At 39.5% G+C, this 15674-nt stretch overlaps 1 protein-coding gene across 1 annotated transcript in view; it reads right to left on the bottom strand.

Annotated features, from left to right (window-relative positions):
• BEND7 (BEN domain containing 7) overlaps positions 1–15674 on the bottom strand; it is a gene marked incomplete at both ends in the record, with an annotated part of 74555 nt that overhangs the window by 39956 nt on the left and 18925 nt on the right. The window contains 4 exon segments of the mRNA XM_084253779.1: positions 3225–3490; positions 6863–6983; positions 9550–9588; positions 9591–9904. Of these exon segments, the coding sequence (XP_084109905.1) occupies positions 3225–3490; positions 6863–6983; positions 9550–9588; positions 9591–9904 (740 nt within the window).

Below are 15674 nucleotides of genomic sequence, written 5' to 3'. Positions count from 1 at the left end.
ATCCTAGACTTTATTTTGTACTCTGTGCTCCATGCAAATGCACAAGTTTTGTCATTTGCAGACTAAATAACATTTATTGAGTACCTTTTATGTGCCAGACTTCAACAGGATTTTTCCATATGTTCTCTATCTTTTAGTGTTTACAACACTCTGAGCTATTGACATCACAGTTGGTTTTGATTAGAGCTCAGTTTTCTGTTTGAGCAGAATAATCCTTTTCATCAGCAATGTGGTCTACCTGCAATGGGCCCTCATGTTTAGGTTTGTGCCTGGATATGCAAATGTGCATTTACTTGGGTGATACCCCAAGTCACAGTATAAAAGGGATAACTTAATACACTGTGAAGTTTTTAAAGTTTTACAATAAAATTCATTGCTTCTAGCTCTAACCTTTCTTGGGTGCTTCAGGTGTCTAGTGAACATTTTGAGGATCCTAAACTTCCTTCTACTTCCCATCCAGAGCTGACAGCCTGCCTCTCTGTCTTTGCTTTTCCTTTTGCAGTTACAGAAGTCAGTACTGTCTAGTAAGAAACCTACGTTTCCAAGATAGGTATTTGGGAGTTACTTTCTACTGAGTCACAAAGTCCTCTGTGTGGGTACCTTCTAATGGCCTCATCATTCTTTCTCTTCAGGCTCACTGCTCATGTAAAGACCATCCCAATCTTTTCTGTTTGACTAATTTTCTGCCTCCTGGTCTCTTTGGTTTTAGAATCTTCTTTTTCCATCTCTCTTCTTATCCACATGTGGTTCTAGTTTGCACTCTAAAACACAGGTTTGATTATTGCCTCACCTGAAATTTGCAGTGGCTCCTTAGGGTTTACAAGATAAAGGCCAAGGGGCTGTTATGACATATTGGGGCTTTTACTAACTGGCCCCACTGAACTGGGGTGAAGGCCAGAGGTGCCACGGGTGAGAGGATTCACCAGAGACAGAGTGGGGAGCATAACAGGAGAATTTACTGAAGTACACTGCTAAGGGCAACAGTGGGCCATATAGGAGAGGTCTGTTGCACCATATGTGGGTCAGTTCTCTGGCCTGGATCGAACTCAGGCCGCAGCAGTGATAGTGCTGAGACTTAATCCCTAGGCCACCAAGGAGGCCCCTCCGTGGAGTTTTAAATAATCACTGCTACGAATGCTGGCCTGACAGCTGCTTGAGGATTTGCCCCACTCTTTAATTTTGGATCTAATCCTCCCAATAGTGGCTACTTTCCAAAGCTCCTCTCTAAATACTCAATTTCTATCTACTTATACCATATATATCCAACTACACTTTATTTTCTCCATTCTGTTTTATAAAATATTTCTTGTAAGATTATTATATTGATGACCCATCACCCAAGAATGCTGTCCCAGGGATGCATAGTCCAGCCTCATTAGTGCCAATGAACACAGTCTATTGACAAAATTTCTTTATCCAGTGATGGGACTCATTACAGGGTTCTCTAGGTTAGTTTTTGATGACTAGATGAATCAAATGGTATATCTGCTGAATAATGTACAGATAATGTATATATTTATACACAATTTTTGCTTTTCATTAGAAGCATGTTATTCTTCAAAGATAACACCTAGCGGAATTTTTATTAACAATTCTCAGTGTGCTCTATTAATTTAGCAGCTTTTGTTAGCAAAAACATCATTAATAAAAATCAATTATTTTTATTTGGCATACAAATAAAATTATTTTACTGAAATTGGTAAACATTAGAAAAATTCTATTCTATTTCACTAATGTCCATATAGCCTTTATCAGATCTTCCTCAATTTATCTCTGAAGTATACACTTGGAGCTTATAAGTAAAAAAAAAAAAATTAAAGAGAAAGTTCAATTATTAGCATTATATCAGCACCTTAAGGAGGTGATTTATAAACTCAACTAATTACTCCTGCTCCATCAATACCTAACAGAAAAAACTACTGAGAAAGTTCAAGAAAAGAATAAAGTATAATGAAAACTGCTTAATACTGAAAGTATTTGTTATGAGATAATTGACTTCAGTTTCCAAATACATGTTCTGCATAAATTTTGAAACCTAGGACTTTAGATGTAATAACAACATTATATAACCAAATAAGCTGACTTGTCTGGGGTAGAACATTATCATCATTAATAATTTTTTAAAATTAAGTTTTCAGTCTAAAAGAATTTCTAAACAATTGCAGCATGTGTTCATTAACAAGAAAGCAAATAAGAGCATTTTAATGTCAAGGACTGGATAAAAATTCAAATGATTTTCTAATCTAAAGTCACAAAATAACTATTTTTGTTGCCTCCTATTATTAAAGACTCAATGTGGATATATGCCAGCAAATTATATTCCTGTAATTTGAAAGGGAACACTTTATAAAAATAGCAATTTATTTCTTGTTTAAAGTTTAAAAGGTAGGGCCAAACTCCAATCCTATATAGGCCTGTGGGAGTTCTCAGCAGGATTCTCATCCTATGCAGTCTGATAATAATAGATCACTCATTCTTGTTTATTTTAAGAACTCTCCCAACAAGTTGGAGTTCACAACATCAATGTACTTAGATAAAGATATTGTAAATAGGCTATGCAGGTGCAAATATAGCAATTATTCAAGAAATCAGTTTATGCTCATATGAGTATAAAATGGCTAGTCAGATGGCTATCTTAGATGTCATCCAACATCTTTTGGACTGCAACAACATTCTAGCTATAATATTAAAATAGAAAAACCTTTGCAGAACATTAACCTATCATTATACAGAGTAAATGGCACGGCTCTGCAACCTAATTAGCAGTGTAGCTTGCATCTATAAAATAGAATTAGCACTACTGCTCTTTTTTTATTATTAGTTTGTGTTTCTAGAAAGGTGTGACCTTATCTGTAAGGTTCTGTTCATTTATGCCCATCTACAAAGGATTTAATTATGTTCTTTTAGCTTCCTAAACTGAGGAAATTGAAAACGGCCACTGCAAAATTAAAAATGTTAAAGGAATTAGTGAGGAGATTATTTACTCCATCACCCTTCTTCTTTCAGAGACAAAGAATGAAAACATGTTTAAATAAATAACGAGTAAGGTTTTCAGAAGAGAAAATTCTAGGTATTTACCAGTACTTTTCTCTTTTCCCATGTGTATTCTTCAAGTTTTTCTAGTGTTTTTGGGCAGAGTAAGTTAAGAGGAAAGTGTATTCATACTATAAAATTCCTAAAAGTTATATCACGTTAGTGTCAGTAGCTAGAAAATATCTACTTACATCTGAGGAAGGTGATTCGAGAACAATGCCAAATCCTAGGAGGTGGTTCTCCTCAGTAGAGCTGCATTCGGTGGTCTGGAAACCAGACTGCTCAGAGGTAATTGATGTCGTCTTCTCAGTTTCTAACACACTGGGCTTCTGTTTCACAGTAAGAGGCTCAACAGTCTTTGGGGGCACTTTTTTCTTTTTATTTCTCTTGCGTGAGACAGCAGTTCGCTGGGAGCACATAAGGGAAATTGGGGGTTGTTGTCTGTTTTGGGTTCCAACTGTGAATTAAACAAAAATATGGTACAGGCACTTGTGTCTAACTTAGAAAAACTATCACCCATCTATCCACATGTCCCACAAGCTGAGCCTGAAATGAGGCTCGTGAAGGATGAAGCACCTCAGGTGCAGGACCTGAGGATGACCACATGGAGGCTTGGGGACACTTTAAAGTTCAATGGCAGGAAAACAACCAATAGAAAACTCTGCTCCAAAGCAGGTGAGTAATCATACTGTACCACTGCTGCTGGTTCAATGGAAGGAAAAGATGCTGAACTGTGAGGAAACATTTGAGCATGATATTACAAATGGCATTACATTCTGATATGAATGAGAACTCTGGAAGGTACAAGTCTATACTTTCCGGTAAGCCAATCTTAGGAATATTCCAGTTATCATTTGAGAGGAAACTACTTGGTGGCTAATAGCCTCACAAATGCCAAGATTGACAAAGACAAACATTTGGGCAAGACTAACAAGAAACAGATGATTCTACAACAGAAATCAGTAAGCATGTGAGGAAAGCTTGCTGGTCACTTATCAGGTCCAGTAAGCCCTTCCTTTCCAAACCAGTATTGTCCGCTCATCAATCTCCATAGCACTATGCTACTGGATGGGAGCAGGCCATGTCATGCCTTGGTTTTATGGAACTAAATCAAGGGAATAATATAGTTGTGTGCAAGTGAAGCAAATTAATAAAACCTAGAAACAGTCTGAGCTTCAAAAATGAACACAGTCAACATGGGCTAAGCACTAAAACTGAATATGTACTTATGGAAATCAAGGTTGGTAATTATAATTTTCACAGATACACCTTGAGAAGGAATGTTTGCTAACCATTGAACAATACTCTGATGGGAAGATTAATAGGAAAATATAGCACTATTATTTAAATCTTCATGGATTAATATGGCTTGCTAAATAAGGCCATGTGATATGCCTGCTTTTTGACAGAAATACACTTGTAAATATAAGCCAAATGAAAACTAAACATCTTTAAACATCTTTAAATACACATAAATATGGGATCATTTCCTATTCATCTGCAAATACAGAATATTTAAACTTGAACTTGATGTTTCCATCTCAAGATTGGAAAGAAATATATAAATAAATATCAGAAACATATGAACACTGAAATTTTTTTAAATCACCGTGCAGTAGTTAGTGTAGCTTTCTGATTCTTGGCCTTGGTTGCACATTAGGCTCAAATCCCCTAGAACTTTGCCTAAGCCTCATCCCAGACTAAGTGAACTGGAATATTGGGGGTGAGTCTCAGGCATTGGAATTTTTTTAAGGCTCCTCAAGTGATTCCAACGTGCATGCCAGAGAGGAGATCTTTTCTCTCTGTTCTGACTTTTCACTCAATACTAGTTATCCATCCCCAAAGTCAAAAGGACAACAGAAGCAATTATGAATATGGGGTAGTATGCAAGCCTCCAGATTCTAAATTAAAAGTGGAGATGTTTTTGGATTTAAAAAATGCAGGGACTATCTGAGCTTTCTCCTCCTGAAAGCTTCGGCATAGCCCTGGTCTCTTATATCCAGACCTTATCACTTGATCTTATCCCTAGTTTTCTCCCTAAAGTAAAGGTGAATCTTTCTAAATATAATTTAAACCTAAGTCTTATAGGCAAAAAAGCTTAAGTAAATCTACCCACACAACACAAATTCTTAAGTTTAAGAAAATTAAAGAAGAGTAATTTATTCAGTTTATCCTTTCTGCTATCCTACAGCTTTGGAATCGTTTACTGCCCTAATCTGTAAAGGTTCAGAAAAGAAAACATGGTGACAAAGTGGCATTTACTTAATAGATTCTAAAAAGGCTGCAGTCAAGGATTTAAATGGTTGCAAATTGTAGCTTGCCATTTCAGTAGTAAGGAGCTTAAGTAACAAAATAAATCATTACAATTTCATATGCATAATTTCTTAAGTGCTAACAAATTCGTCCTCTGAGAGAAGAATCCACACATAATGAAGTAACCTTTCTTTCTGAGCTTCTTATTTAGGGGATGTTAACCTTTGCCAGGTTAAGAAGAATACAGATTATCATGGCAGAACAAGGTGAGTCAAATGCTAACTTGCCTGACCAGAATGCTTATATTTTTTAGCTTGGGATCAACCCAAATTCTTACATAAAGTTAGATATTGCTTTTCAGAGAGTCTTGCTCACCTTGCTTTTATGTAATCTTGGCAAACTGATATGTCCATGTTTTAAACAGCCTTTTGTGTCAAAACCACATCATTGAATAATAAAAGTTTACTAGAATTCACTAAATGGCACCAAGTATAACTTCTGAACGCTGACCTTCCTGAATACCTTTACTGTGAAAGTGCGGGGATGCCAGCTCTAGTAAGACCATGGTGTCCACTCACTGAGCAGTTCCCCTTGACAACAGGGGATGCTTAATAAATGAATATTTCCTGTACCCATGACAAAAGGTTCTGGGCTTTTTTACCAATTGTGGAGATTAGAAAACAAAGTAAGCACAATGAAGACCTAGATATCCAGGCGTCTAGGAAATGCTTCATGGGCTTTATCACACTGAAGAAATGGCTCCTTTGCATTTATTATTTCATTGTTTTGAAAGTAGCCCTTTGAGTTATGGGTTTTAATGTACCAGTAACAGATGAGAAACCTGGGGTTCAAAGAAGTCACATCCACGAGAAGAAAGTGAGATTCTGGGTCCCAACTAAGAATTCCTACTCTTTATGGTCTTCACCTTGTCTAACAGGAGTGAGAAAAAGACACCATGCAAATAAAGAAGACAAGTAAGTGGGGTTTTTGGGCTTCTCCATCCTGAATATGAAGGAGAAAAGCCATAAGCAGAATCTGAGGAACAACGTTGACTCTCATGCTCCTGAATATCTTCACTGTTGGAGCCCACACTTCCTAGAGGGTTCCTTCACATACACAAAGTTGTCTGCTTCCCTACCATCACGCCAAGCCCCAGAGGGACTTGCACAGAGAGTAAGGATTATCGAGATGCATGTAGCACCTCAGAAGGTAAGATGAGTCAGCCTCAGTTTCTTTCCTGAGGTGAAACTCCTTGTTGATGCACATTAGGAAAATGAGCTGAAAGAACTCTGCCTACCTTCATGTATAATTGTTTCAAAATTTAATTAGCTGACATTCACAAAGTCCTAGGAGAGCATGGGTGAGGAATATGGAGCACATGAACCTCAGTACATGAGTAGTATGATTAGCAATAAAAAATTTATTAGATTTGGCAAATCTGAGAAAAATGGATACCTGAAGAAGCACAGCATGACAACTGGGTGGGGAGAACTAAATAATAGAAACTTAATAAACATCCCAACTGAAGATGTCAGATAAAAATCAAAGGCCTCAATCTGAGGCCCGATTTTTGTACCTGCTTGAATTTGCATTAACTTCCGCATGGTCTTGAGTTCTTGGAGAATGGCCTGCAATGTTGACTGGCAGTTACAAGTACAGCAGTTTGATCCAACTGACGAATTCACCACTGGAAGTTCTCCTAAGCACGAAAGAAAAGAATGACATATTCCAAACAACAAGATTATAAAGAGGGGAGGGGAAAAAAGGTGTCTCAACAGGATTTTGAAGCATGTGCAATTATTATAAGACTGTGCCTAAGGAAAACGTACCCAATAATTTCACAATCTAAATTTTGGGGTCTGACTTGATCTAATTATCCAGCCTTCTATATTGCAAGGTGCATGCTGATTCGCGGGGAGGCGGGGTGGGGGGAGATGCTTGCAAGATTGTGTGCACACAACGCATGGTCACAGCAGGCACCCTATTGTCACACCAGGTCACCGCCAGCAATACCATAAAAATTCACTAGAAACACACTCAGGCTATTTTGCACCAAAAAACTAGCCCTAAGAACAGCTTTACAAAAAACAAAACAAACAAACAAACAAACAAAAAAACACCAAAAAACCCACAACAACAAAAAAAAACCCTGTGAGCCGCCTATGTTACAAGATTCATATTAAGAATTGAATGTCTATTAAAAAATAGTCTGGCTTTACACCTGGTATTTCAAAAGTTGAGAACTGGGAACACATTAAAACTTGTAGAACACTCATTGGGTGTGGTATGTAAGGGGTGAGGGAACATCAAGGGTGCAGGGAGTATGGATTGAAACTTGATGGTTAGAAGGTATTCTCCAACTTAACAAAGGAGATCCTCCTACATCATTTTTCCATTCCTATTTCTTACTATTCCCTCACCTTACTCTCTTTTTCACTGTTTAAATATAATCTTTTCTTTAATGAAACTATCCTATTCTCTTTCCCTTACAAGTAAACAGATATCTTCCTATTGTCCTCAGAATAAAATGGAACAGTTGGGAAACCACTCTTTCAGTAGCATTGCCTCCAGCATCAGACCTGTCCACATTACCATGAGGTGGAGCGGTGTGAGAGATGACCCTCACTTACGTTTGTTTGTGGGTGAAAGAGGTAAATTCAACGGTTTTGGTCCAATTCTATCTTTTATTGTACATTACATATAATTTAAATGTCTTATTTGTAAGGCCTTATTTGTAGATACTATAAAAAAAAGTTGCCCCAGCAAAACTACGAAATATCTAAAGATAACTTACTATTGTGGTGTAGCACAATTATTTATGCTCAAGGTTGTAACAAATGGTGATGTAACAACTTTAAAATTGCAAATAATTCCAATGAAATACCAGATTAGTCATAGTTATATATATAATGCATTTCTATTGAAAAATACACAAACAATAAACACAAAAAGATCTATTTTCAAATAAAGTATGAGGGAATATATGTTTGTAACTTGCAACATTAATAACATTTTCCAAAGTAAATTCACCATCTTTGTTATATGCCAGAAAATACAGCAATGTTTACCCCACTCAAAAATGTGGGCTTTCCTAACTTCATATATTCCTAGGAGTATTTTGTTTCCCCTATTGTTTCTTCCATGGCAGAAGAGCTAGGAGGGCCTTATAGAATATTTCTAGTCACTATCCTGAGTACTATTTTTATCATTTTTAGAGGACAAAACCAACCCTTTTCAGCTTGTTATAAATCATTTTCTAATTTTAAAGAGAACTGACTTTTTATTTTATGGAGGAGTCTTTAAAGAGCCATCTCCCTCTAACCTGGAAACAGGCCAGCGAGTGAATTTGATATTGGCTTATGTAATATTGAAAGAAAGAGAAGACACCCATCCATCTCCTGTGGTCCCTCACTGGCTCATCAGCAGTGTCTCAGGATGGTTTTTCAGGCCTCTGAACTGGTTACTTACTATAAATTGCATTTTAAAAAACCTCTCCAAAACAGCTGTCTTTTTCTTGAAGGATAATGAATAGGAAAAAAAAAATCCTTAACTTTTCAAGGAAACCGAAAATGCATTCTTACTTTTTTCTTGTTGTCTTGTGAAAACTGTAAACCTGTACATCTATAATTTATAGAACAAGCAACATCCAGTGTCACTGGATGGAATATTAAAATAACTGGAAAAATCAAGTTTTTTCCTTAAACTTTGAAAAATAATTTGCTATTTGATTTTTTGCTTAAAAATTAGAAATTTACATTAAGGACATTTAATTTAAAGGAATAATTTTCAACTTTAATGAAGCAAGTTATAAAACATGGATCATTCGGTTCTCTGGCTACAGTGTGAGGCTGAGGGAGGTGTCAATGGGATGACAGGAAAAGCCCTTCCACTGTGACTCTTCTGATCCAGGAGAAAGTGAGGGCAGAAGCAGGAGGGTAAGACCAAATGACCAGCAAGTCACTTTAAATGACAAAGGGAAGCTCTTTCTGCCTAATGTTCAGTCTTTTGTGACAATAATATCTGTATACCAACAAATGATAGCTTTAATTTCTTAAACTCTCTACTAAGAAATCATCTGTTCTAATATGGAACTTCCAGTTTTTTCTGCTTCTTAATCTTGTTTTTTTCAGACTCCTCAACCTTGTCTACTCTGTTTTCCCATTCTTTTAAATTAACTCAGCTAGGGAATGCGATTAAGGGAGGGGATAAAACATACACTGTATTAACTCAAGGAACATGCTGAATACTTCTAAATGAAACACATTTGGACAAGCCCCCACGAGAGCATTCTGAATACTGATAAGGACAACCATACCATTGGAGCTCACGGCAGGGTGGGGCTGAGTCTGGAAGGTTCTAGAGCGGGTACCATACTGCCCTGAGAATTGCCCACTTTGGGGTGGTAGCTCATTCCACACACCACGTGAAGGAGGGTGGAGGCTTTGCGGGGTCTCAGCAGAGGAGTTCAAACGCTGAGGCCAGATGGAATCCAAATCCTGGGGTTCTTCTTTGAGTTTTTCTCCTTCCTTGCCAACACGCTGGTATATCCTCCCAGTGCTGTCATTCAGTAACCTTCTCATTCCTGTAATTTGTTTTTTAATTTCCATGCTTTCATCTCCTAATGGAAACAAGGCCAAAGACAGCACTATAAATTAGCAAGAGGAGAAATAATCCAACCCCCCCCAAAATAATCTTTTTTTGAAAATGGGAAAGATTATTGATTTTGAGTGTAAACCTGGAGAAACTTGAAAATTCCATGAAAATTAAAGGCACGAAGAGATGATCTGAAGAAACTGAACATATTCCTGGTGCGTATGATTTTAACCTCTTTTTTAAAAGATTTATTGATTTATGCATACAAGAGCTGGGGTACAGGCCAGAGATGCAGGGTGGGGGTGAGAGAACTCACCAGAGACAGAGTGGAGAGCAGCACAGGCAGATCTACCAAAATACACTGCTGAGAGGAGCAGTGGATGAGACAGGAGAGGTCTACTGCACCATGTGGGTAGCTCCCTGGCCTGCCAAGGATCAAACTAGAGCTTCAGAGTGCTGAGACTTACCCCCTTGCACTACCAGGGAGGCCCCATTTCAATCTCTTTCTGACTAAATTCTCTTATGACAAAAGAGATTTGTTTCCTGAGTTTTTCATCTGGGATGAACTTTAAATTCCCTCTTTGGAAATGTTTTCTAAGTGAAGGTCATAGGAAAACAGGCTGGGACAGAAGGCCATAGAAGGGACTACAGAGCTGAAATCCTCTGTGGAATCAGCCACAGTCATTCACTTGGGATGGAAATCAAGGTCGGGAGTGGGGGAGCTCCTCCCCATCCACTCAAGTCAGATGCTAGTGCCAGGGAGAATGTGTGGCATTCACTGGGATGCAGAGCTATGCCAGGATGGGCTGTGGCACAGTCACAGAACCACTAACAGATGCACTCTCATATGACATATGAGAGTGATCATCCCCTGAGAGGACAATGTAGGAACAGAGGGAACTGTGGCAAGGGGAGAGACTTTGTCCTTTATGGAGCCCTCAGGGGAGATGCCCCTTGGCACTGTGCCTTAGGCCAAAGGTATCCAGGGGTCCTGCTCACTTCAGATACCTGGCTGCATGAGTACTTGAGAGGGAGTACTGCCCCTGCCCTGTCCTGCCCAGATCAAATCCAGGGCCACCTCTACTTTGTAACTGATTGCAATTATGGTAAAAAATACATAAGCTATAATTTACCATCTTAATCATTTTTAAGTACACAGCGTAGTAAGGTATATCTATATTATCTCTATAACTTCTGCATTAACATATTTTTAAGATTCTTTTTCCTTTGAGGTATTTTTTAAGATATCTTTGTGCTACAGTGGGGGTACTTAATAAATATTAAAGATGACTAAAATTATGCAAGTATAAAGATGCCAGTATCTATTAGGAGTCACTTCAAAGACAATATCTTCTTAAATTGTGCATCAGTCAGTATCTTCATAAAGATTAAGAGAAGTAGATTCCCCCCCTTTAATCGGGGTGTTAAAATAAGTCTTATGCCAGGGTAAGTATACACACTCACATTCACTCTACGGAATGCTTGAAATTTAAACTATGAGAAAAGAAAAGGCCAAGAGAACATAGCTATTAGGAAAAACATAGCCCTTGCAAATAAATACAGCACATTTAATATCATGCTGTTTTAATGCACTTGGCATCATATAAGTCAGATTTCTCTGCAGAGCTGGTAGCTGTACAATGAATCTAGGTATTTTGTGCCATCAGGTTAGCTGTCTTTTAGCTATTGAATACATGAACACAGTATTGACCATAAGGAGACTTTCATATACTGCTTTGAAATAAGCATCTTCAATTTTTAAAATAATAAAAATATTGATCCTGTCTTTAGTGTCTAACAGGGGGCCTCCCTGGTGGCCTAGGGGTTAAGTCTCAGCACTATCACCACGACAGCCTGAGTTCAGTCCCCGACCAGGGAGCTAACCCACATATGGCACAGCAGACCTCTCCTGTCTCACCCGCTGCTCCCCTCAGCAGTGTATTTCAATAGATCTGTCTGTTGTGCTCCCCACTCTGGTGAATCTTCTCACCCCCTGCACCTCTGGCCTACACCCCAGTTCTTCTATGCATAAATAAATAAAGAAAGAAAGAAATAAAGAAATAAATAAAGAAATCTTAAAAACTAATAGGGGTGAACACAGAAGTGACACTGACTTCTAAATATGCAATATTACAATGTGTTGGCATATGCATGGGAAGAGAAAAAACATTTTTATATCAGACACCTATGAACATGACAATATAGAAATAATAAATAATCCCAGATTTTATGAGAATGAATGACCAAGCACAGGTTAAACAATGCGGAGCAGGCACAATTCACACCCTTTCAAGATGTCTGTGGAAAAGGCTGTGTCTGAAAAAGTTCTGGGAGGAATTCTGAACGATAAATCTATGGGTAAATGTGATGTTAAGCTGCAACATCCAAACATACTTTCCTGACTAGTTAACAGCACAATTTGGGCGAGAAGCAGCTTGGTTCCTGCAGGGTTTTATTCTCAGTCCTTTAGATCTGGGACATCACACAGGCATCAAAGGCTGTGGCACACTGATCTCAGGTGGCACTGGCTGGCGCCCACTTCTCCTCTCCTCCCGCTCCCTGGCAGAGCTGCCCCTGGCTAAGTCACACTCTGCTGGGTTCTTGAGTCAGTGCCAACTTACTTCTCCACACAAACCCTGACACATCACAGGGAAAGGGATACTGTCTTTTCAAAGGTTCCACCTCTCATCTGGTGATTGAATTCTCTGTTAACGCCTAAGAATTCCTCTTTAGGGAGGAAAAAAGTCATGACAATGTGGGAACTTTCTACGAACAAATCTGTGTTGTTGCGATGTCCATTTTATAGTTCCAGACCTTATGCCTCCGAAAATTCACAAGACTGAAAATACAACTTGGATTTTGCTGTTGAACACCAGATTCTAAGTCAAGGAAAGACATAAAAGCATAAAGGGAGATTCTCACTGTGGGCTGCTCCCATGATGTTTAGAAACATTTGGTTAAAAGTCAAAACAAAATCAACAACAACAACAACAAAAATACAAATGACAACAACAACAACAAAAAAAATACAAATGACAACAACTTGTGACCAGGGCACCAAGGAGGCAAAGCCAATGCTGCGAAGGAGGGCAGCAGAAGGGCCAGGCGTTGGCCTCACTCGGCAGGGAGTGCTCAGGCTTGAAGACTGCAAGGATGTTATGAAGGTCAGAGAACGGCAACAGTACAGAAGTCAGTGATAGAAAAGGGAAGATTGTGGGAAGGCTGGAGAAGGGCTAACAGGAAAATTTCTTAGAAGAGACAAACATCCTGTAGGAAAGCTGAGGTGTACCATGGTCTCCGGCGTCCTGAGTTGCCTTCCTTTAGGCAAAGGGGCAGAGAGGGAGCCAGCCTTGAAAACAAGCCTGGGCAGGAGGTCCCAGCTGTCAGTTACACAAGCAAGTGAAGATGGGGTCTGGCAGAGAGAGTTAAAGCATTTCCTTGTACATTTGGGACAGAGGGAGCAGAGGGTCAGAAATTACATCACATCAGCCTAAGGAAGAGGCTCACCATCGTGTGAGCTGATGCCACGGACCCCGCCATCATCCATCCTTTTTCCTGAACAGCAGCTCTGTGTGCTCGGAGTTTAAGATTCATAAGAAGTGGCAAGTGATGAACTTTAAACACACAGTGAAGTTATATCCCATTAGGCCTTACATGCCAGGCTAGGAAGAATTATTTTACACTGGAGATACTAGAGTATTACTCTCGATAATTTTAAATGCACTATCTCTTTTAACATAACGGTAGTGAATAATCAGTTCATACTTTAGGAAAAAATATAATGGCAAAACCATGGTGTGGAGAGAACAAACCAGTTCTGCATGAATGACAATGACTGTTGGTACTATGACTGGGGAAAGGATGGAAAGAGGGACATTTACGAAGTTTCTATTTTTTATTTTTATTTTTATTTATTTATTTTTTATAGAGGCATGCTTTATTTATTTGTTTGCTGGTTTTTGTTTTTGTTTGTTTTGTTTATACATGCACTGGGTACAGTCAGAAGTGCAGGAGGGAGGGTGAGAGAATTCACCAGAGCCAGAGCGGGGAGCAGAGCAGGCAGAAGGACCGAAGTACACTGCTGAGGGGAGCAGCGGGCGGCAGGAGAGGTCTGCACGCCATGTGGGACCCTCCTCCGGTGGCCGGGGAGCAGCCGGGGATCGAACCGGCGCCGCAGAGGCCGCGCGCAGTTTCGCAACCCAGCGCTCAACCGCTGCGCCACCGGGGAGGCCCCCATTTATGAAGTTTCATCAGATATACTTGGTGATCAAGTGGGAATGGGGCCAGGAGTAGTGACCGAGAAGAATCAAAAATAATGCCAAGATTTCTACCTTGGGTGACTAGGTGGATGGTAACACTAGCCAGAGAATTAGGGAAAGAAGGGTAGAGGTATATGGGGATCTAATGAGTCTAGTTTGGATGAAGAAAATTTAGACAATAAGGAGGCAACTGACATGCAGCTGTGGGTACACAGGGTTGACGATGCAGTTCTGTGGCACGTAGCAGTCACCGTGGTCAGAAGCCCATCATCTCAACACCTTGCTCCTCTTACCGCGTGATCAAACCATAGTCGGTAACTCACCACAAAAGAATGGATTACAAGAATTTTAAAGAACTGAGACAATTCTAGCCCTTATTACCTCTGAAAATTCAGTATTGTTCAACTTTTACTACAGTATCATGTTCAGTTTTACACTATTTAAAGAGGTTATTGAGGTCCTCCCTGGTGGCACAAAAGATTAAGTCTCAGCACTATGAAGCTCCCGGCAGGCACTGCAGCACGAGTTCAATCCCTGGCCAGGGAGGTGACCCACATAGTGCAGCAGACCTCTCCTGTCTCACCTGCTGCTCCCCTCAGCAGTGCATTTCAGTCAATCTGCTTGTTCTGCTCCCCACTGTCTCTGGCGAATCCTCTTACCCCCCGCACCTCTGACCTGCACCCCAGCTCTTGTATGCATAAATATATAAAATAAATCTTTAAAATAAATAAAGAGGTTATTGAGAAACCTAAGGAGACAATGAAATGTTAACAAAAGATGAAAAGAACAAGGGACGGTTAAAGGAGTTGGGTTGTTCTGTTGAGAAATAATGGCTATTGAGTGACTTAATAATCTTCAAATATACTATGTATGAGTTATTATGAGTAGGACATTTTCTTTCTCAATGAGGAAAAAAATGGATTGAAACTGTGGCTACCAGGCAGGAGGTTGGGCAACAGATAGTCTTAGAGCTGACTTTTTTAGTTCATAAATACTAGGCCAGATGCAAAGTATCTGAAAAGATAAGCAGATGAAGTGACAATAAGACTACTTTTCCCAGGGCCTCCCTGGTGGCACAGCGGTTGAGCGCTGGGTTGCGAAGCTGCCGGCGACCTCTGCGGCGCCGGTTCGATCCCCGGCTGCTCCCCGGCCACCTGAGGAGGGTCCCACATGGCGCGCAGACCTCTCCTGCCGCCCGCTGCTCCCCTCAGCAGTGTGCTTCGATCTTTCTGACTGCTCTGCTCCCCGCTCTGGCTCTGGTGAATTCTCTCACCCTCCCGCGCTTCTGACTGTACCCAGTGCATGTATAAACAAACAAATAAATAAAAAACAAACAAACAAACAAAAAAAAGACTACTTTTCCCCCTGAGATGATGAAAAAATTCTAGAAATGGACAGTGGTGATGGTGTCACAACACGTGAATATGACTTGAAAAAAGGGATGTGTTAAAACTCCTTTTATTTTTCAGGTAATGACATGTTGAAACAAAAAAAGTTTAATTTATCACTGAAAAATATTAAGATGACAAGGATTTA

This window comes from Talpa europaea (assembly GCF_964194135.1).
Source record: "Talpa europaea genome assembly, chromosome: 14".
NCBI lineage: Eukaryota > Metazoa > Chordata > Mammalia > Eulipotyphla > Talpidae > Talpa > Talpa europaea.
This window is presented reverse-complemented; position numbering and strand designations above follow the sequence as displayed.